The sequence below is a fragment of the Panthera leo genome, chromosome A2, assembly GCF_018350215.1.
Source record: "Panthera leo isolate Ple1 chromosome A2, P.leo_Ple1_pat1.1, whole genome shotgun sequence".
In the NCBI taxonomy this organism is placed as follows: Eukaryota; Metazoa; Chordata; class Mammalia; order Carnivora; family Felidae; genus Panthera; species Panthera leo.
In genome coordinates this window covers 118,195,230-118,219,231 of record NC_056680.1, presented here as the reverse complement: position 1 = coordinate 118,219,231, position 24,002 = coordinate 118,195,230, and the positions used below count along the sequence as shown (strand labels likewise).

The window sequence follows — 24,002 nt, the reverse complement described above, 5'->3', positions numbered from 1 at the left end:
GCCATGTCAGGCATACATAAAAAAATAAATGTAGGGGCGCCTGGGTGGCTCAGTCGGTTAAGCAACTGACCTCAGCTCAGGTCATGATCTTGTGGTTTGTGGGTTCAAGCCCCGCGTCGGGTTCTGTGCTGACAGCTAAGAGCCTGGAGCCTGCTTCGGATGCTGTGTCTCCCTTTCTCTCTGCTCTGCCCCTGCTTGTTCTGTCTCTCAAAAATAAATAAAAGTTAAAAAAAAAAAATTTTTTTAATAATAAATAAATAAATGTAAAAGTCTCTCTATCTGGAAAGATACAAAGTACAGGCTCCTTTAGGATAGGTATGGCTTGCACCTAAACTCACGTGAAAATACAGCAGAGCAGGTCATAATGGAAAAAACACAGTACACCTCTGGAAATTATGTACAAGTGCATAAGAACAGTAAATATCTAATTAAAAAAGCCAGACAACAAAGTGTCCAAGTCACAGCTTGTTTTTATTTTCCTGGTCACGTGGTTAAAACATGATTGGAATTCAGATTTCAGAACTCAGACTACAGATTTCAATCCCTTAAAATGCAAGGGAATTTGCCTTTTAGTCTACTAGCGGCAAATGGAAAGAAAATACATTTAGAATTGATAACAGCAATTTTAAAACAATGAAAAATGACAAGAATAACAACTTAGAACAAAGGAACAAAGTTCCCATGACTGCCAAAACACTTTGCTTCTAAGAGCTGCACTTGAATCAAGTTAAGAGGGCATATCTATACTAAGGAAGGAACCAAAGCAACCGTTATTGCACATAGTTTAGTTTGAGGAATTACCAAAGTACTAGGCATAATTCTTCTACTAATGCAATAGCAAAACAAAAGCATAAAAAGGAAAGGAAACAAGGATAACATGGAAGGAAAAAAAACCACAAATGTTTTCCCTTTATTCTTTTTAAACTGATTTATTTATTTTGAGAGAGAGACAGAGCAAGCAGGGGAGGGGCAGAGAAAGAGGGAGAGAATCCCAAGCAAGCTCTGCACTGTCAGCACCGAGCCGGATGCAGGGCTCGAACTCAAGAAACCGTGAGATCATGACTTGCGCCGAAACCAAGAGTGGGCACTTAACCGACTGAGTCACCCAGGTGCCCATGTTTTCCCTTTAAATAGGATTAACATTTCAGAAAAATATGTTGGATGAGAAGCACGGACAATAAAGGAAATTCTGAGACGGAACGTAAAAATCAGAAGGACATCAAGATTACCTAGTAAAACTAAGATATTAATAAATTCTGGAGAAACCTTAACAGAACAAAAGACAAACATTAGGGACAGCATACAAAGAGCACTTGTAAAGTGAGAAACAGACTCAGAGGGACTGATTTTAGGGGAGAGGTAAAGGAAGACAGACTTAAGAGCTGGGAGTAAGAAAGGCACTGAAAATAAATGTTAGTTATATATGGATAAATATATAATCTACAAAATAGTATAAAATGAGCCTATGGATGTTTAAAAGCTAGAAAAATATACACCAAACTTAACAACAGGTATTTCTGGGGAAGGTGGGGGTACAATGGATAAGGGCATGCATTTTCTTTCTTTTGTATATTCTGTAGTTTCCCAAAATCACTTATAAGAATAAAGATCCTCCCTTTTTAAAAGAAAAAGAACTCCAAAAATGCCTAAATATACATGAGGAGAAAGTAATGCTGACTGTAAAATAGAAGTATCAACCAGTATAAACGTCCCTCCATAAGACAAAACGTTACAAAGCTACTTATATTAAGAAAGTGACAGGGGCACCCGGGTGGCTCAGTTGGTTCAGCTCAGGTCATGATTAGGATTTGTGAGTTTGAGCCCCGCATCAGGCTCTGTGCTGATGGCTCGGAACCTAGAATCTGCTTCAGATTCTGTGTCTCCCTCTCTCTCTGCCCTTCTCCTACTTACACTCTGTCTCCCAAAAATAAATAAAAACATTTTAAAAATTAAAAAAAAACAAGAAGAAAAAGATAAAGAAAGGGACTATCAGGGTGCCTGTCTGGTGTGGTTGGTGGAGTATGCAACTCTTTACTCAGGACTGTGGGTTTGAACCCCCTGCTGGATATAGATTAAAATCTTAAAAAATCTTTCAAAAAATCTTGTAAAGAAGTGATTATAATCCTAAGTGAAAAAATTCAGGGCATAAAAAAGGGCATGCAATATTATTCAAACTACTTTCAAAATATATGCAATAGAAAAAGTGAAAGTCTTCCTTTAATTAAAAAAAGATTGGAAGGAAATACTTAAACATTAATAGTATTAGCCACTGTTACTAGATAGGAATATAGTTGGGCAAGAAGACTGCTGATCATCTTAATTTTTTTAATACTTTATTCCAAGTTTTCTAACATTATGATTATTTTACAATTATTTTATTTTTAGGAGAATACTTTTTAAAAACAAAATGAGACAAGGTTCAAGGGAGACCAAGGCAGAAAAGCAGAAAAAGCAAAAAGAAGAGAATATGAAAAGGAAATATGAGAAGGAAAGGAGAAACAAGGAAAAACAAACAAAAGCTTGAAACAAGATATTCATGCATAAAATCACTGCTCAGTTTCACTGTCCACACCAGGAAATTAAGGTGTTTTTTTTTTAACCTGGTTGGCGGTGTGATGTGTGAAAACAGTATCTTACTGGGAAGCATGGTCTGCCTAAAAAGACTTTGGAAACATGACGATCACTGCACTCCCAATTTCCTCACCTAGAAAAGTATCTGAAACATGAGAACTGTTAAGTCTCCTTCTCAAGTCTTAAAAAAAACCAAAAATCTCATGGACCTTTAGTTTATTAAAAATTATTTTAATTATAAGGTAATTTAATTTGTACTAAGCATAAATCTAAATGTAAATTCCTTGTGCTTATATATTTGTACAACTAAAACCAAATCAAATTCATAACAACTAGGGGCACCTGGGTAGCTCAGTCGGTTGAGCATCCAACTCTTGATTCTGGCTCAGGTCACAACTCCAGGGTCATGGATCGAGCCCCATACTGGGCCCCCCACTGAGCATGGAGCCTGCTTAAGATTCTCTCCCCGCCCCCTTGCCCCCATCTCCCCTACTCACATGCTCGAAAATAAATTTAAAAATTAAAACAAATAATAAACAAACATAAATAAAACAAAAATAAAACTCAAACATAATGTGATATATTTTACTGCAATTAATGTTGCATTTACAATAAAAATACAGCATGAGATCTAATTCTAAATCTTTTCCTCTATTTTTACTTCAACTCTATCACTCATAAAATGCATGTTGAACTTACTAGGAACTCTGTTGCTAATTTTAGATAACCAGATCTCTCAAACTGCCAGAGAACATTTTTTTTTTTAAGTTTATTATTTTAAGAGAGTGGGAGGGGGTGAGGGCGAATCCCAAACAGGCTCCACACTGTCAGCCCAGAGCCCAATACAAGGCCGAACTCATGAAACTGTGAGATCATGACCTGAGCTGAAACCAAGAGTCAGCTGCTTAACCAAATGAGCCACCCGGGCGCCCCCAGAAAACAATTCTTGAATGCCAGTTTACATGAGGTTCAAGATTCAGCTCCAAAGTTTAATGAATAACTCTAAGTCACTTCTCTCTGGACCTCCATTCCATTATCTGTAAAATGGGAACTATAATGTTCTGATGAAAAATCTTTGCAAAGTATAAATAAACCAGTGTTACGTGTTTATTTTAGTTATAATCAAAAACAGTCCATACAGAGGAGAGGGAAACTACAAGGAAAAAATAAAAATCTCCAACCCAGTCTACATCCCTTGATTAGCTTCATTCATTTCTCTACCCAACTTCATAATCAGTTAATCATATCAACAGAGCACCTAAATCCACCCTAGTATCCTTTGTCTTCTTGAATTCCCTTCCCATTCTCTCCCCCACCTTTACCTCTCCAAATCGCAATCTCAATGATTACCACCTTGGAATTCTTCACTCATAATTCTGGGTGCTAAACCTTTCTGGATAAAATCCTAAAACTGATGCTCAGCAATCTCCAATTCCCTATGACATTCTTCCACAGTAGCAGAACCAAATCTTCTGCATACTCAAGTCCCCTCAACTCTTATTTAACACATAACCTTGTTCCTCCTTACTGAATATACCGAAGCCATGAATGAGTTCCACTCCAAATTCATTCAACTAATTGCTGACAAACCCCCATGGATTCTACTTAGGGATTATTACCTACAACTGACTCCCTTTTCTACCGTAGGCCTTCATTATCCCACCTAGGAAATTAGGATAGTCTAAACATTTTCCCTGCCTCCATTCTCTTCTAATTCCAATTAATCTCACTCAACCCTCCAAAATAAAAATTCACCTCTAAACTTTATTCCTCAGCCAGATATTAAATCCGTAACGTAATCCAAACCAACCATTCATCTTTTTTTAATGTTTATTTATTTTGGAGAGAGAGCATGCACGCAAGCACAAGCAGGGGAGAGGGGCAGAGGGAAAGAAAAAGAATCCCAAGCAGGCTCCAAGCTGTCAGTACAGAGACCGAAGCAGGATTCAATCTCAAACTGTGAGATCATGACCTGAGCTAAAATCAAGAGTTGGACACTTAACTGAGCCACCAGATGTCCTCCCCATTTATCTTCTAAAACTGTTACCTGTCCCAGGCAAATCAAATTCCTTAACACTTTCTCAAAACATACCACACACACCTTCCTTTCATTCCTTCTCCCTTAGAGCTACCATCTGGGCACTTTCTCCCTGCTTGCCTGTCAATATCATATCTATCAAAATCATCCTAGAGGGCAATTTGCAGTATGCATAAAGTGTTTAAAACATGCAATAAACATGGCAATTCCACTTTATTAAACATGATTTCTTGAGTCTTCCCATAGATTCTGAAATTTTTACTGTATGCCTGAAATTACTATGGACTTTTAAAGTATTATCTAGGGAATTCTATAATCCAAGGGCATTCTACACAATTGTATTCACTTATATATTTATTTCTTGAAGAAAAGTTATAGTCCCTGGAGTACACAAGAGATAGTTTAGCATTACCAAAGCAAAAAATATAAAGCAGGCAATGACAAAAAAAATAAAGTTTTCAATCAAATCATATAAAGAAGCCTTATAAGGCACAGTGGTAAAGTTATTTAATGTTGGCATTATTCCATAGATGATAAAGAACCACTTAAGAGTTTAAAACCAAAGGAAGATATGCTCAGATTTTCATTTTATATTATAGTTTTTATAGAGTAGTTTGAAGAATAGATTGGGGGGGGGGGGGGCAAGAATGAAAGCAGAGAAAACAAGTAACCTATTGCAATAGTCCTGTAAAGAGATAAGGAGGCATAAGTCTACGGCAGTGATATTACAAATAAAGAAATAAATAGGCAGTAAAATGGATGGAACTGGTGTTTGACTAAATATGAAGGGAAAGTCATAAGCTTGTGGCTTAGGCAACAGGCCATTAACTAAAAATTTTTAAAATTAAAAATCAGAATAAGCAGTCTGAAGGAAAAAAGGGAAAGATTCATCTTCTTGAAATACAATTTATCATACACCAGCCTAAATACCTACATATACAAAGACATACCACTACCCATAACAAACCTACAAACAGTTTAGACTAACACTGAAGGTCCTCCATTAACAGACTAAAGCTTAATTCCACACTTATCTCTCTCCACTTCCCTAAATGAAACATATGTTCCAGTCAAACTAACCTGTACTCATAACATTCTCCACTTAATGCCTTTGCTTATACCACTTTCCTGTCAGAAATGCCCCTCCCTTCCTTTAAAAAAATTTTTTTAGGGGTGCCCGGGTGGCTCAGTCAGTTGAACATCCGACTTCGGCTCAGGTCATGATCTCACGGTTGGTGAGTTCGAGCCCCGCGTTGAGCTCTGTGCTGACAGCTCAGAGCCTGGAGCCTGCTTTGGATTCTGTGTCTCCCCCTCTCTCTGCCCCATCCCCACTCATGCTGTCTTAAAAATAAATAAAACATTAAAATTTTTTTTTAATTTTTTTTTAACATTTATTTTTGAGAGACATAGTGAGACAGAGCACAAGTGGGAGAGGGGCAGAGAGAGAGAGCAGGGACACAGAATCTGAAGCAGGCTCCAGGCTCTGAGCTGTGAGCACAGAGCCCGACGCAGGGCGGGGCTTGAACTAGAAGACTGCAAGATCAAGACCTGAGCCCAAGGTGGAGGCCCAACCAACTGAGCCACCCAGGCGCCCCTCCCTTCCTTTAATCTTATTTCCCTACTGTATTCTTCCCTGACCCATTCTTGCACAAAACACCAATTCTCACTCAGTTTAACTTGATACTCTTAGCTCACATAAAATCAAAACAGGTACTGATTTCATAAAATGCTTACAATGAGTGTGTCTCCATTTTGGAATTTGACTTAAGAAACAAAACAAAAAAATAGTAAATGACTCCTCTATCAGGCAAAATCAAGGAAGGAGGGATTCAAAATGAAACTGAAAGGGCAACTGGGTGGCTCAGTCAGCTGAGCATCCAATGCTTGATTTCGGCTCAGGTCATCATCCCAAGGTCACTGATCAAGCCCTGCGGGCTCCACACCAAATGGGGAGCCTGCTTAAGATTCTCTCTCCCTCTAGCCAACTAATCTTTGACAAAGCAGGAAAGAATATTCAATGGAATAAAGACAGTCTCTTCAGCAAGTGGTGCTGGGAAAACTGGACAGCGACATGCAGAAGAATGAACCTGGACCCCTTTCTTACACCATACACAAAAATAAACTCAAAATGGATGAAAGTTCTCAATGTAAGACAGGAAGCCATCAAAATCCTTGAGGAGAAAGCAGGCAAAAACCTCTTTAACCTTGGCTGCAGCAACTTCTTACTCAACACGTCTCCGGAGGCAAGGGAAAGAAAAGCAAAAATGAACTACTGGGACCTCATCAAAATAAAAAGCTTCTGCACAGCAAAGGAAACAATCGGCAAAACTAAAAGGCAAGTGACAGAATGGGAGAAGATATTTGCAAATGACATATCAGATAAAGGGTTAGTATCCAAAATCTATAAAGAACTTATCAAGCTCAACACCCAGAAAACAAATAATCCAGTGAAGAAATGGGCAAAAGACATGAACAGATGCTTCTCCAAAGACGACATCCAGATGGCCAACCATCACATGAAAAAATGCTCCACATCACTCACAATCAGGGAAATACAAATCAAAACCACAATGAGATACCACCCTCACAGCTGTCAGAATGGCTAACATTAACAACTGAGGCAACGACAGATGTCAGTGAGGACGTGGAGAAAGAGGATCTCTTTTGCACTGCTGGTGGGAATGCAAGCTGGCACAGCCACTCTGGGAAACAGTATGGAGGCTGCTCAAAACATTAAAAACAGAACTACCTTATGACCCAGCAACTGCACTGCTAGGCATTTATCCAAGGGATACAGGGATGCTGTTTTGTAGGGGCACATGCACCCCCATGTTTATAGCAGCACTATCGACAATAGCCAAAGTATGGAAAGAGCCCAAATGCCCATTGATGGAGGAATGGATAAAGAAGAGGTGGTGGGGCGCCTGGGTGGCGCAGTCGGTTAAGCGTCCGACGTCAGCCAGGTCACGATCTCACGGTTCGTGAGTTCGAGCCCTGCGTCAGGCTCTGGGCTGATGGCTCGGAGCCTGGAGCCTGTTTCCGATTCTGTGTCTCCCTCTCTCTCTGCCCCTCCCCCGTTCATGCTCTGTCTCTCTCTGTCCCAAAAATAAATAAAAAACGTTGAAAAAAAAAAAAAAAAAAGAAGAGGTGAGGTGGGTGGGTGTGTGTGTGTGTGTGTGTCTCTACACACAAATGGAGTATTACTTGGCAATCAAAAAGAATGAAATCTTGCCATATGCAACTACATGGATGGAACTAGAGGATGTTATGCTAAGCGAATTAGTCAGAGAACGACAAACATATGACTTCACTCATATGAGGACTTTAAGATACAAAACAGATGAACATAAGGGAAGGGAAGCAAAAATAATATAAAAACAGGGAGGGGGACAAAACATAAAAGATTCTTAAATATAGAGAACACACACAAGGTTCCTGGAGGGGTTGTTGGGGGGGGGGGGGGGAATGGACTAAGTGGGTAAGGGGCATTAAGGAATCTATTCCTGAAATCATTGTTGCACTGTATGCTAACTTGATGTAAATTTTAAAAATTAATAAATTATTTAAAAAATAATAAAAGATTCTCTCTCCTTCTCCCCTACGCACACGCTCTCTAATAAAATAATAAAAGGAAATGTCATTGCATGCCAAACTTTAAAAAAAAAAAAAAATTCAACAAAATAATGTTTATTTTTGAGAGAGGGGGGAGAGGGGGGGGAGAGGGGGGGAGAGGGAGGGGGAGGGAGGGGGAGGGAGGGGGAGGGAGGGGGAGGGAGGGGGAGGGAGGGAGGGGGAGGGAGGGGGAGGGAGGGAGAGGGAGGGAGAGGGAGGGAGAGGGAGGGAGAGGGAGGGAGAGGGAGGGAGAGGGAGGGAGAGGGAGGGAGAGGGAGGGAGAGTATGAGCAGGAGACGGGTAGAGAGAAAGGGAGACACAGGATCACTAGCAGGCTCCAAGCTGTCAGCACAGAGCCCGATGCAGGGCTCAAAGTCGGTTAACCAACTGAGCTACCCAGGTGCCCCTTGTTCAATAGTTTTTCTGCCCTCCTCACTCTGTACAGCCATTTTTCACTTCTAGATACCCTCAATGTCCCTAATTCTAGCAGCAACTCTTCTTTTTTATTTTTTTTTTTTTTCAACGTTTTTTATTTATTTTTTGGGACAGAGAGAGACAGAGCATGAACGGGGGAGGGGCAGAAAGAGAGGGAGACACAGAATCAGAAACAGGCTCCAGGCTCCGAGCCATCGGCCCAGAGCCTGACGCGGGGCTCGAACTCACGGACCGCGAGATCGTGACCTGGCTGAAGTCGGAGGCTTAACCGACTGCGCCACCCAGGCGCCCCTAGCAGCAACTCTTCTTTTCTAGTTTGCTGCTTAACTTATACACACCAATCAAAATTTCAGAACCATTAAAATCAGATCTAAAATAAATTTATTCTGAGGGAGAATCTAGAGGAACCCAGTAGGAAAGTTTTACTGTTGACATTTATGACATTTTGAATATTCAAATGACTTAAAATTTTATTTAAGTAATCTCTATATTCAAAGTGGGGCTTGAACTCGACTCCAAGATCAAGAGTCACATGCTCTTCCAACTAAGCCAGCCAGGCACCCCAAAGAGATTCTCTTGTTTTAGTTCTCTACTACATTGTAAAGAGTTGAAATTGCCAGAAAATCTGTAGCACAGTAAAGCACCACCATAATGATCACCTCAATGTAATTCACAAATATTATAAAAAATGGCAAAATTTAAGGACTAGGATACCTGCCATCATAGAGTTTACTATTTAGTCATGTAAAACAGAAAACTCTTATAAAAGCATAAGACAATATGAGCAATATTTAAGCAAGTAGAATAGTAGAGTAACATGGCTATAGAATTGTATAATTAACACTAATTACAAATGACTGGAAGAGACAGTAAATGATATAACAACTCAAAGGAAAAGATCTTTTTTCAGGTAAGGAATGGAGAAAACAGAAGAAGAAAAAAAAAGGATTCTGAAAAGTTTTCACAAGACCTGGAGTGACACTGAACCTTTTGATCAAAGAGAGGTGAGTCTGGCAAATTCAAGTTCCCAGTATTTGTTGTATACTACTCTGTACTGTTAAATATTTCATGTTTACAAAACGTTTAAGTTTACAATTGTAAGAAAGGCCCTCAATGCAGAGTTAAGACGAGGCTTATATAAGCTACGTATCAACCTGCTTAAAAAGAAAACAGAATACCTAAGTGGAAGAAATACACAGAAAGTTCTTACCTTGAATATACCAACCCAATCTTTTGGATGTGGATGGATATATGGAGTTAAGGTGTAATGACATTCCAGGTGTGCATTAGGAAGATAACTCTTGGCCACATTTTGAAAGATGACATGGGCAAAGTTGGAAGTCTGCAAGGGGACTTCTTGAAAGGATGTCATTGTGAATCTGTAACAAGTAAATCATGTAAGTTGAATGAAACCAACTAAAAAAAAACAAAAAAAAAAACCTTACACCTTCAGAAAATGCTTAACATTGAATGCAAATTACATGAGAATTTGCATGCCATAATTATTGACAAGATATATACTTAGAACTCGTCTTTAAAAATGTGGTTAAATTTTTTTAAATGTGCTTAAATATAAAAACACAACCAGGAAATAACAAGTTATAAGATGACTCAGAAAGTTACATAAGGATTAAAAAAACAAAACCAAAATCAAAAACTCTCAACTCTCTTGGAAAGCCTAGCCCATTGTTTCGTTTGCAAGCAAAAGCAAATGAACCAGAAGTGTTTCTATGCTGAACCCTGGAATTTAGTAATTTTCTTCCTCAATCTGACCCATCCTCCTCTAGGTCTTAGGCTCCTATTAATTGATGTTAACCTCTCTGTGTCTGCATTCCTGACCCATGTTCGTGATCCCTTAGACCAGCATTCTCAACCTGAGCTACATATTAAAATCATTAGGGGGTCTCCAAAAAGGGGGGTTGGGTGGCATCTGGCTGGCTCAGTCAGTACGTAGAGCATGTGACTCCTGATCTCAAGGTTGTGAGTTAGAGACCCACAATGGTTACAGAAGTTACTTAAAAATAAAATCTTTAGGGGTGTCTGGTGGCTCAGTCAGCTAAGCAGCCGACTTCAGCTCAGGTCATGATCTCACAGTTCATGAGCTGGGAGCCCAACATCAGGCTCCCTGCTGTTAGCACAGTCTGCTTTGGATACTCTGTCCCCCTCTCTCTGCCCCCACCCATACACGCTCTCTCAAAGAACATTATAAAAAATAATAATAAAGAACTCAAAAAAAAATGAAAAGATGACAATGACTTTCTGAAGGCAGGATCTGGGGAAGTATGGGTGTGTGCATGCATTTTTTTTTCTTTAAAAAATAAAGATTACTTGGGGAGACGTTTTAAGATTTTTTAAATAACCTCTACAACAAGAGGCTTGAACTCACAAACCCAGAGATCAAGAGTCTCATGCTGTACCAACTAAGCCACCAAGGCACCCCTCCCCAAGTAATCTTAAGTATTCATTACCACCTCTCACTCATTTCCACAAATGCCCAGACCCAGCCTGTCTTCATTCAGGACTTCTGGTACACGCTTGTTCAGATATCTCAAATCACATAAAATCTCAGCTGGTCTACTTGACACAACTCAGCTTATCTGTTCCTTTCAGCCTATACTGATTTTATACCCTTTCATTCTGGGTTTAATAATCCTACCTTGGCTTCCAGTGTTCATGTGCTCCTTCCATAGATTTACTGATTTAAAAATAAGTTCTTTTTTATGGGCACCCAGGTGGCTCAGTCGTCAAGTATCTGGCTTCAGCTCAGATCATGATCTCACAGTTCAGGAGTTCAAGTTCCACATTGGGTGAGCTCGAGCTCCACTTTGAGCAAAACACTAGCCCCACTTTCTCTCAGTCCCACCCCTTCCTCCCTCTCTCTCAGCTCCTCATAGGATTCTCTCTCTCTGCCCCTTGCTCAACTGCGCCCTCTCTCTCAAAAACTAAGTTGTTGTGTTTTTTTTAACGTATAGTGCCAATGAAATACATAGCTGTTGAAAATCTATTACAGATTCAGTGAATGTTCACTGGCTTAGTGAACACCAAGCACAAGAGAGATGGTGAAAATGAACTATAAAAATCTGCAAGACACAAATATTTTCCATATTTTGTACTCTACTTTTTGAGAAAAAGGATACAACTGAGAATTTACTCATAAAAGCCATCTATACGTGTGTCACAGACTCAGTACAATTATTATTGATTCTACAGTACACATAAACTATGACAACATCCCTATGGTACTTGCTTCTTAGTCATCACAACAGAAATCTCCGTGATGGGGGAAAAAAGAGGCAAGATTTTTGCCAACCAAATTAATCTCATTTACTTCACAAATCAATAAAGTCTCTATAGGGCAAACACAGCGTTAGTCTATACTCATTTTAACTATTAAAAAAGTCTTGGGGCACCTGGGTGGCTCAGTCGGTAAGCATCTGAGTTGAGCTCAAGTCATGGTTTGTGAGTTCGAGCCCCATGTTGGGCTCTGTGCTGACAGCTCAGAGCCTGGAGCCTGCTTTGGATTCTATGTCTCCCGCTCTCTCTGTCCCTCCCATGCTCATGCTCTGTCTCTGTCTCTCAAAAATAAAGGTTAAAAAAGTCTTTATTGCTAAGAAGATCTCAGACAACATGCTTTTACAATATGTTTCTTTTGCTGACCTATTTGAAATACTAGCAAATTTTTGAAGTTTCAAAATAATAACACTTCAGAAAATATCCACTTTTCTTCTTGTGTCTGCTCAACTTCTATTCAAGTACTGCTTTACTGAAACAATATACTGGACATCTCATAAAGAGAATGTCAATGGTGAACCTAGAGGCCACTGCTAGAATACCAGTCTGGTTGACTGTTAGCTAGGTGTGAGCTCTGCCAGGATTCCAAGGTAAGGAGAGCGCATTCAGTAGCAATCCTTCTAGGTAAGATCTCTGCACTAACAAAAAGGCTTTATGACCAGCAGCCCTATTTCACAGAAGGACTTAACTAGTATTCCCCAGCTGGTATGCCAAAGCCTTCAGTAAAATGAAAAAAGGTAGCACTTACTTACAAATATTGGGAACTCTGCATAAAATAAATGAAGTGTTATTTACTTTGCTGCTTTGAATTGTCTGACCTAATTTGGGCTCAGGGGGATGTCATGGTGCTAATAAAGTCACTAATGATAATCTCTTTTCAAGTCAATGGCTTCATAAAGAAGGAAAAAATAACCCATCAATTCCAGTTTTGAAATATTGTTCAGTACTGGTTATATCAGTAAGAGAAGCTATAGCTAAATCAATGAAACCAACCTCTAGCAGACTCAACTACCAAAACAGACAAGTGAATCAGTAATATTTTTCTACAAAGAAAATGAATACTTCGGTTTCTCTGAGGAGGGTATTTATTAAGGAGAAAATAAGGCTAGATTAGAATGAGTTGCCATGTTTTTAATTAAAAGCAGTTTAAGAATGAAACTTTTTCTTAAAATTTATCATGTTTCCTAAAGTAAACTAAATTAACAAAGCTGTGATTATGTTATAAAACAAGGCAGTGAAGTTTAAACTTTTGTTTAACCTCAACTACAACAGCGTCTTAAAAATCCATAATCAATCTTACACTTTTACTTCACTGAAAAGATGAAAAATAGCAAGAAGGTACAGATCTATGTATTTATGTATGTTTGTTTATATGCTTATAAATTGATCAAAAAGGACTCAAAAAGTACACACAACAGTCTTTACTCAAGAGGAATCTGTGTGAAGACAACTTTTAATTGATATTTTACTAGTATAGATAAATGCATTGTTTTCACTGTTTTAAATAAACATATTAACATAAAGCTGCATTTTTAAACCTTCCCCCCAAAATTCAAGTTTTTAACAGAAAACCCTAAATCAGACTTTAAATATATTCATGATTATAAATCTTAAGATAATTTGTGATCCTAATAACCTTAATATCTCTCCAACACTCCTTCCTCCCTTTTTAAAAATTTCAATGCAATTATAACTACAGAAATGTTTTACAAGTCATTCCACTCTCATTACTAGTTTTTCAAACTTTAAAAATTAAATTCCAATATATTTCCTAGTCATAAAAACTTAACAGGGGTAAATGTAATCTGAATGTAATTACCACATGAATGAATCCATTTCCAACAGTAAAATAAAAATTTCCCATAGAAGTCCTGTTTCACTCCTTACTCAGATAAAGAAATGAAAAGATGGGCAAGCTTTAAAAAATGCTGAAATTCACTGAGAATGTCAATGTATCAAGATGATTCACAGGCAGATTTATACAATATCCATGCACACCCGCTCACACACACACAAACAGGCAGAGACACAAAGCCTAGTGGAGAGGTTAATGTGCAAAGTCACTGCATCACCTTGTGGTAATGCTTGGGAAGTGTAGCTTCACTAACATCCTGAGGAAAAGAACAAACTGCACCTCAGCTGGAGAGGAAATATAGCCCCCCCCCCCCAAAGAGAAATGGAAGCAGCGGGACTAGACCAAATTTTACTTCCCATTCTCTAAAGTACATCTCCAGAAACGTGAGTACGCTAAGATGCAAACGAAGGCTAAGCAAAAATTTTCGACTCAAGAATTAAAGAACCAAACACATTCAGCTGGGAAACCAAGTCTGAAATGCATACACTTGCTGCCTGCAGTGACCTCTTCCATGTTTCCTACTATATTCCCGAACATCTCTAGAGTCGCTTTGTATGAATTATGCTGTAAACTTTATACTATTAAGTCTTTGGTCTAAAATCCAATTGTGTTATTCTGGGGATTCATCAATATCTAAGGAAAAGACAAATAACGTGCAGTGGGCACTCAGTTAAGTAGCTAAAATAAATTGGGGGGGGGGGGGTAGGGAAGAGGTGGAAGCACTTCAATGTTGTATTTCTTCCTGCTGGAACTTTTTCAAGCCCAAAACAAATCTGTCTTTTGTGGTAGTATTTTTCCAGTGGCTTCTGCTACTTATTTTATTTTGCTGGACTAGTCCAAAATGTAAGCCTCAGCCAAGCGAACTAGAAAATATACTCTGAATTTTGTTCTGTGTGATAGGATTGTGGTAATTGTGGGTTTTTTTTTTTCCCCAAAGTCCTTATCAAGTTAAAGACACTAAACTAATTATAAGTGAAATATCCTGATGTCCAGGATTTATTTGCTTTTAAAACTCCAGGGGGAAAAATGTTTTGGAGGAGATAAAACAAGATTAGCAAAATGGTCGTTCCTTCCACTGTTTGTTCTCCTTTTGTGTATGTTTGTAAGTAAAGATCAGTAATAAAAGCTCCATGTATGACCTGCAATAGAACACCTTATATATAGTGAATGACAAACTCAGCAAAAAAAAAAAAAGTCTTTAAAATCTTCAGTTAAAAATATATGAACTTTTAAAATTATCTCCAAACTTCAGTCCCAAACTTCAGATAGGACACACAAATATCTGAAGGAAAAGCTGTTTAACATTCTAATAGTTTCCAATTACTCATACTTTAGCTCAAATATTATCAGCTGGTTTATAGAGCAGAAAAATGTTATCTGAAATCTTTTTGGAAGGCAGAAACAAAGCCAACAATCTGTTAATTTGCACTCTTACAACCAGCATCCCTATCTCTAGAATTCTTTACAGCTGAGTACCACTACACTCTGCCCAGGTGTCACTCATACCACTTTTATTTACTCCGTAGATTGTTTTTAAAGGTGGCTTCTAAAAAACTCTATCTTGGGGCACCTGAGTGGCTCAGTCAGTTAAGCGTCCAACTCTTGATGTCGCTCAGGTCCTGATCTCAAGATTGGTGAGTTCCAGTCCCTCGACTAGCTCTGCACTGTCAGCACCGCTCTGTGTGGTGTTCTCTCGCTCCTGCGCCCCTCCCCCTGCTCACGCTCTCTGAAAATAAACTTAAAGATTTTATTTTTATTTTTGAGGGGGGTGGGTGGGAGAAGCTGGTTCTGCAGTGAGAGCAGAAAGGCCAATGAGGGGCTGGAACCCACGAACTGTGAGATCATGACCTGAGCTGAAGTCTGATGCCTAACCGACTGAGCCACCCAGGCGCCCCTCAAAATAAACTTTATTTAAAAAAGAGAGAGAGAGAGAAAATAAAAAGCTATGATCTTGGCCCATATAAAGAGAATTTTTATCTTTCTGTAAGGATTTGAGCCAAAATAAACTTTAAAAGCCAGAAGAGCATACAGCCAAAATTTTACTTAGTAATATACAAAATCCAAAAAACTAAAATCCAATAAACCTCACATATGTATTCCCCCAAAGTACATGAGCATCGTTAGAATGTTTCATATTTAACATTAAAATGGCTACAGCATTAACTGTAAACAGGTATACAACTCAATGTGACTACAAGAAAAAACAACAGGATGTTGTTTGAAGTTGCAAAAAATAAATTGAAGAGACCTAATAAGTCATTTCTAACGTAATCAATACTTCGAGAAACCAAGTTTAAGAACAAAACAAAGGCCTGGCCTCAGGCCCTTCTCTCTACCTGTATGGGACTTTGAGGGGCAATCGTCCCACTTTTAGATTAACATGTTATTGAATTCATCTCTTTAAATGATTTGGAACGGAGCACGAAAATCGTAATTAGTGCCACAGTTCGCGCTGTTTGTAGAACTTTTACAATGAGTATAACGCAGACTTGAGTAAGATTTCCCGTCTAAATCCTTGTAAATCCTTGTGCTAAGCAACGTTTGAAGCCTTAAAACCTATTATACAGAAAGTCAAATGCCACCGTGTTTTCAAATAAACCTATTATTAAAAAGGGAACTAAATGTATCAACAGACACACACACACACACACCCAATTCAAACAAAGATTGCCCCAGGCGAGGAGACCGGTCGGGACCAGACCACAGCTTGCGAGCCTGCAGGGTGTTGGGTGGAGGAAAGGGAGAGTTGTGAAATCAAGAAAAGTTGCCTAAGCAAAAGAAGACGTGTGGCTTTCTTAAGACTTTTTTTTTCTTTTTTTGAGATCCCTCGGAACGTTAAGCGTAGGAGCCACCCATAAACAGACGAAAGAAACGTTTACCAGACCTGTAGCCCAGGTGAAGGCTGCGATCCGGCCCCAACAGCTAACTCCGCCCCCCGCCCGCAAACGGAGGCGGCGCAGTGAGTCTCCGCCTCCTTCTCCAACGGCGACACAAACCAAAACACCTGGGTTTCACCCCACCCGAGCAAACCCGAGCCTCGGACTCGACCTGTTTTCCCAAGCTCGCCTACGCCGGCAGCACACATACTGCCCTCAGAGCACACCCTAGAATGGGCCTCGGGCAAGACAGGTTCTTCTTCGGGGGCCCCCCGTGTCACTCGCCCCCGCCACAGTGCCCACGTCCCCCAGGGCTCCCCCCAAATCGCGAAGGCCTATCCCGGGGCCTCCCCGCCGTGTGGGGCGGCCACCCGTCGTTTTTCCCAGCCCCAATGCTAACCGAAGTTGCCCACACCCCCGTTACAACCGTAGTCCAGAAGGAAAAGTTTGTCCTGGGGAAGGAAAGCATCGTCATTTGGCTGCATCGTCACCACGGCGATCATTCCCGAGACTGGCCAGGCCCCTAGACTCTTTAAGAGCTGAGGAGCGTACCGCGAGCCCCCAAAGAGCTCCAGCTGGGGCCCCGCACAAGTTGCTGGAGCCGGTCGGGGAAGGCACTTACCCTGCGAGGAGCCCCAAGACAGAGGGAGCGTTAGAGAGGCTTCCGAGCCGGTGCCGCCATCAGCCGCCGAACCTCTTCCGCCACCACTACCTCTCTCCCCCGACCGGCTACACCTCCCCTCAGGGCCAAAAAAGCCGGCGGCACGTCACTTCCGGCTGTGGGCCCGCCCCTTCCGCCACCGCCGCGCTTGGTGGGCCGGGCCATTCAGCTGAAATGAAGTCTCTGCAAACGTGACCTTTCACCAGCTCTGCGGGCGGATCCAAACTCCAGACCGGCCTTTTACCCCGGCTCGGCTACTCCTCCTCTTTCTTCGGCCTCCCAGGAATCGCTCGCAGACCTAGTCAAACAGGGTCCGTTTGGATTTGCGTTTTTCATTTAATTATTACTTTGACCGGAAAGTTAGGTAACTTACCAGTTAGGTTGAAAGGGTAGTCCAAAGTTACATGGACTATTACCATGGCATTGCCCGGCGCTTAAAAATCCTGTCTAAATGAATCCGTTTATTTTATAGATGACAAAGTAGGGAAACGAGAGAAGTGAAGGAGCGGACCACAGGGCTAGGACTGCAACCCCTAACTCGAGAGCTCTAGCCCAACTCCTGGTCCAGTCCTGTGCTTGCTTGACTGACATTTTGTTCATTGGAAGACCTCGGTTCTAGACGCGATACAGTTCCAATGCTCTAGGATTTCCTTTTGTCCCAGCAGTAGTCTCTTTCTGCCCGCACTTCTATGAGTGGTTACCTGCTTTTATTATCTGTGTTATTTTGCTTTTATTATCTGTTATTGTGTGTGTGTGTGTGTAAATTTTGTCCTGTGTTTTCTGTTCAATTATATTTTCTAAAATCACTTTTGACTGTGATGTCTCTTACCTTCCTATAGCAGGCATTCAGTTTGAATCCAAACTCCACGGAAGCAAGTGTTTCTGTTCTATTTCATCATATTCCTCTTGCTATAAAACCCTTTTAAGGGGCGCCTGGGTGGCTCGGTCGGTTAAGCGTCTGGCTTGGGCTCAGGTCATGATCTCACGGTCTGTGAGTTCGAGCCCCGCGTCAGGCTCTGTGCTGACAGCTCAGAGCCTGGAGCCTGTTTCAGATTCTGTGTCTCCCTCTCTTTCTGCCCCTTCCCCTGTTCATGCTCTGTCTCTCTCTGTCTCAAAAATAAATAAACGTTAAAAAAAATTAAAAAAAAAACCTTTTAAAATCATCAATATCTCTAGTAAAGAAAGGATAATTACCTCACATTAAATGCTCTAAATACAGAACATACAGAATCTTGTCATAGTCTTTCATTTTTTTCTTCCACATGCTTAAGATTACAATACCTTCAGGGGCACCTGGGTGGCTCAGTCGGTTGAGTGTCTGACTTGGGCTCAGGTCATGATCTCAAGGCCCGGCCTCCTGCTCTGTGCCAACAGCTCAGAGCCTGGAGCCTGCTTTGGATTCTGTGTCTCCCTCTCTCTCTACCCCTCCTCCACTTGCACTCTGTCTGTCTCTCAAAAATAAACATTAAAAATTAAAAAAATATTACAATACCTTCAATAATACAGGTTCTTAATGTTTGCTCAATTGCTTCCTATAAAAACCTTTGAACTTGGTTCTGTTGTATATCATACTTGATGGTAGAATTTCAGAAGAACTTTATAGGTCATTTAGTACCAACCTCCTTATTTTACAGATGATGATATTGGTGGGATAATATCACTGATCACTAGTGTTACTATTAGCAGTCTTCTAGTAGTGGAAATAACTGCATCCCTTAAGAAATGAAAATATAGTAGGGGCGCCTGGGTGGCTCAGTCTGTTGAGCTTCCTACTTAGGCTCAGGTCATGATCTCAAGGTTGGTGGGTTCAAGCCCACGTCGGCCTCTGTGCTGACAGCTGGGAGCCTGGAGCCTGCTTCTGATTCCCTGCCTCCGTCTCTCTCTGCCCCTCGCCCACTCAAACTCTGTCTCTCTTCCTCACTAAAAAATAAATAAACACTAAAGAAAATTTTTTGGGGGCGCCTGGGTGGCTCAGTCAGTTAAGCATCTGACTTCGGCTCAGGTCATGATCTCTCGGTTGGTGAGTTCAAGCTCCACGTCAGGCTCTGTGCTGACAGCTGGATTCTAGAGCCTGCTTCAGATTCTGTGTCTCCCCCTCTCTCTGCCCCTCTCATGCTCTCATGCTCTGCCTCACAATGATAAACATTAAAAAAATTTTTTTAATAAAAAAATCTTTTTAAAGAAATGTAAAGATAGTAGTAAATTTTATAAGCACAATTTTTCAGAGGTGTCACTCTTTTTTAACCACGTTACTTGTTTATATATAATTTCTAATTGTCACCAATTTTCAGTTAATGAAATCAGAAAAACAATGTGCTTAAGAAAAGCCATAATTGGAAAGCATTTTTATGCAAGTCTTTTTACTTTATTTTGTTATTTTTGATAATTTCTTGAATTTTTAGACCTTATTTTCCCCATGAAGGTATTTGCTTAGGAACTGTAACTTGCTTTAATCCAGTTAATAATGGCCCCTTGAATTTTTAGACCATGTTTCTCCCAGTAAGCTAAATATATATCCTTTCGGTATTTAATTGAATTGTTAAAAATTAGCCTATTGTAGATACAGCAGTGTACTTGGGCCATAAGGGATATGGATCCACACATGAAGCCTTTGGGCCAGGTGGGTTTCAGAATTCAGAATTTTTTAGACTTCCGAAAAATGTACTTGCTTTATGTTCCATGACATTGCACAAGGTCTGCAACAGCACATCATAATCAAGTTAACATTTTTTGAGGAAAAATTATGACTACCACACTACAAGGTAGGATAAAGCACACAGTCTTCAATTCAGATCAGGTTTTTCAGATCAAGCTTTGCCACTCTGCTATGATGCATTCAGGTGAGTTCAGGTCAAGACAGGTTTTGCCACAAAACGTGAAGAGAACATTTTACCTTCAAAACAGTGAATAAGGGATTGTAGACCTGTTCCAAGAATTATTGGAAAGTAAACCCCTTAGGATCTCATAATATTTCTGGAGCAATTATAATTTCAAGTAGTTTCTAGATGGTTCTCCTAATCTATCACCTACCATCTGTCCCGTGTTTAGATTGAGCAAATATCTAAAAGACACCGTTCCTCTGTTAGAAGGATTCATGATAACAAAGGGAAGAAAATAAATGAATCTATGAAAATGTGGGTGACTCTAAAATATGACAATAAAACAGGTATAAAAGATACTCAGAGATGAGAGAACTCAGTGTAGTCTTGCGTGAGCAGTATACTTTTCTTGGAGGAGGTAGACCGCTGGTAAAGCATTTTGATGAAGGCATGGAAGTAAGAAGACCAAGTCAGAATATAAGAGCTTGGGCACAGGAGTCAGGCAGGGAGAAGATCGTTAACAAAAAACAATCGCCATCTGTTTAGTACACAGTGCTGGTCAGCCACTCTGCCAGATATTTCGGATGCCTCCACTCGTCACAGCAATCCTATACAGTATCACCCCAATATGCAGGGAAATGTAGCTTCGGAAAAGTTAAATAGCTTGCCCATGATCATGAAAAGGGCAAACCAGACTTGCACTCAAATCTGTAACTCTCAAAGTTCATCCATTTTCCCCCGTACCATGCTGTTTCTTTTCTTTTCTTTCTTTCTTTCTTTCTTTCTTTCTTTCTTTCTTTCTTTCTTTCTTTCTTTTTTTTTTTTTTTTTGTTATGCTGTTTCTTGATAAATGCTTTTTGGTCATATAGAATGTGAGCTGGGTTCTGCCAGGTGCTCTGGGAAGACAGAACAAAGCATGGTAAGAAATGGACCTTGAGTAGTAAAGGAGAAAGAAGGCACGATACAAAATACTTAATTTTGAATTAGCAAGACTCTGTTAAACTGAACTAGGCCTTGAAAGATGAACAGGATCTGAGAAGGCAGACAAAGGGCTTATTGGAAAGAATAATTAAAAGGGCACAAATTTGACAAATACGTGGGACAACATGGTTTGAAAATTGGAAAAACTAAGTTCCAATAGACATGTTATAGAAATATTACGAGTTTTGAAAGCCAGGCAAAATAAATCATTTTCATCTTTCGGAATGGTGATTTTCCTCAGAGTTTATATTAAAGATTCCCTTTGCTGACACAAAAACAGACACATAGACCAATGGAATAGAATAGAAACCCCAGAACTAGACCCACAAACGTATGGCCAACTAATCTTTGACAAAGCAGGAAAGAACATCCAATGGAAAAAAGACAGTCTCTTTAACAAATATTGCTGGGAGAACTGGACAGCAACATGCAGAAGGTTGAAACTAGACCACTTTCTCACACCATTCACAAAAGTAAACTTGGGGCGCCTGGGTGGCTCAGTCGGTTGAGCGTCCGACTTCGGCTCGGGTCATGATCTCACAGTCTGGGAGTTCGAGCCCCGCATCGGGCTCTGTGTTGACAGCTCAGAGCCTGGAGCCTGTTTCAGATTCTGTGTCTCCCTCTCTCTCTGACCCTCCTCCATTCATGTTCTGTCTCTCTCTGTCTCAAAAATAAATAAAATAAACATTAAAAAAAAACAAAACAAAAGTAAACTCAAAATGGATAAAGGACCTGAATGTGAGACAGGAAACCATCAAAACCCTAGAGGAGAAAGCAGGAAAAGACCACTCTGACCTCAGCCGTAGCAATCTCTTACTTGACACATCCCCAAAGGCAAGGGAATTAAAAGCAAAAATGAATTACTGGGACCTTATGAAGATAAAAAGCTTCTGCACAGCAAAGGAAACAACCAACAAAACTAAAAGGCAACCAACGGAATGGGAAAAGATATTTGCAAATGTCATATCGGACAAAGGGCTAGTATCCAAAATCTATAAAGAGCTCACCAAACTCCACACCCGAAAAACAAATAACCCAGTGAAGAAATGGGCAGAAAACATGAATAGACACTTCTCTAAAGAAGACATCCGGATGGCCAACAGACACATGAAAAGATGCTCAACATCGCTCCTTATCAGGGAAATACAAATCAAAACCACACTCAGATATCACCTCACGCCAGTCGGAGTGGCCAAAATGAACAAATCAGGAGACTATAGATGCTGGAGAGGATGTGGAGAAACGGGAACCCTCTTGCACTGTTGGTGGGAATACAAATTGGTGCAGCCACTCTGGAAAGCAGTGTGGAGGTTCCTCAGAAAATTAAAAATAGACCTACCCTATGACCCAGCAATAGCACTGCTAGGAATTTACCCAAGGGATACAGGAGTACTGATGCATAGGGGCACTTGTACCCCAATGTTTATAGCAGCACTCCCAACAATAGCCAAATTATGGAAAGAGCCTAAATGTCCATCAACTGATGAATGGATAAAGAAATTGTGGTTTATATACACAATGGAGTACTACATGGCAATGAGAAAGAACGAAATATGGCCCTTTGTAGCAACGTGGATGGAACTGGAGAGTGTTATGCTAAGTGAAATAAGCCACACAGAGAAAGACAGATACCATATGGTTTCACTCTTATGTGGATCCTGAGAAACTTAACAGAAACCCATGGAGGAGGGGAAGGAAAAAAAAAAAAAAAAGAGGTTAGAGTGGGAGAGAGCCAAAGCATAAGAGACTCTTAAAAACTGGAAACAAACTGAGGGTTGATGGGGGGTGGGAGGGAGGGGAGGGTGGGTGATGGGTATTGAGGAGGGCACCTGTTGGGATGAGCACTGGGTGTTGTATGGACACCAATTTGACAATAAATTTCATATATTGAAAAAAAAAAAGATTCCCTTTGCTAGAAATGATTCTTTCCTTAAAAATCAATACAACTGTTTGGGGTGCCTGTGTGGCTCAGCCGGTTGAGCATCCTACTTCGGCTCATGTCATGATCTCACAGCTTGTGAGTTCAAGCCCCGCGTCGAGCTCTGTGCTGACAGCTCAGAGCCTGAAGCCTGCTTCAGATTCTGTGTCTCCCTCTCTCTGCCCCTAACTCACTCGCATTCTGTCTCTGTCTCTCTCAAAACGAAATAAACATTAAAAACAAAAATTTTTTTAATCAATACATCTGTAAACCTTTGTTTTAAAAAAGAGGGCTTTTTAAGATAGGATATGAATAATGATGGGTTCTGGATAGAGAAAGAGAGGATTCCAACACTGTAAATAGGGTTATCTTCTCTTACTCTGTTAGGAGATGGTCTTGATGTACTTACTCCTTACCCACATTGCCTCTCCTCTGCTACTCTCCCAATTGTTTATAAAAAACTTTGCTCCTTTGGGGTGGATGCCAATGAGCTATTACCCTCTCTTCTGTCCTTGTTTCTGTCATCTGCTGATCTCCAAGTCACTCTTCCTCATTCAGTGAAGAATATCACCTCGTGCAGTCTTCCTCTCCGTTTGGTGTCTCCTTGGATGAGATCAAAATTAGAAGGCCAACAGGCTGGGCTTTTAATTCCTTCTTTTTTTTTTTTTAATTTTTTTTTTTTACATTTATTTATTTTTGAGAGGCAGAGAGAGACAGAGCACAAGTGGGGGAGGGGCAGAGAGAGAAGGAGACACAGAATCTGAGGCAGGCTCCAGGCTCTGAGCGGTCAACGCAGAGCCCGACGCGGGGCTCAATCTCACAAACCGCGAGATCATGACCTGAGCCAAAGTAGGATGCTTAACCGACTGAGCCACCCAGGCGCCCCTGGGCTTTCAATTTCTTGAACCCCCTCATCTCCAATAACCTCCACCCCACTCCAGATAC

The 24,002-nt window shown here is 40.4% G+C and overlaps 1 protein-coding gene across 3 annotated transcripts in view; it reads right to left on the bottom strand.

The window, feature by feature from the left end:
* TAX1BP1 (Tax1 binding protein 1) overlaps positions 1-17,430 on the bottom strand; it is a 90,918-nt gene extending 73,488 nt beyond the window's left edge. For all 3 annotated transcript variants that reach the window (XM_042920852.1, XM_042920861.1, XM_042920869.1), the window contains exons 1-2: positions 17,301-17,430; positions 9,867-10,035 (exon numbers count right to left, since the gene is read on the bottom strand). In XM_042920852.1, the coding sequence (XP_042776786.1) occupies positions 9,867-10,028 (162 nt within the window). In that variant the 5' untranslated portion in view covers positions 10,029-10,035; positions 17,301-17,430. The remainder of the gene's footprint in view (positions 1-9,866; positions 10,036-17,300) is intronic.
* Between the last annotated feature and the right edge of the window lie 6,572 nt (positions 17,431-24,002).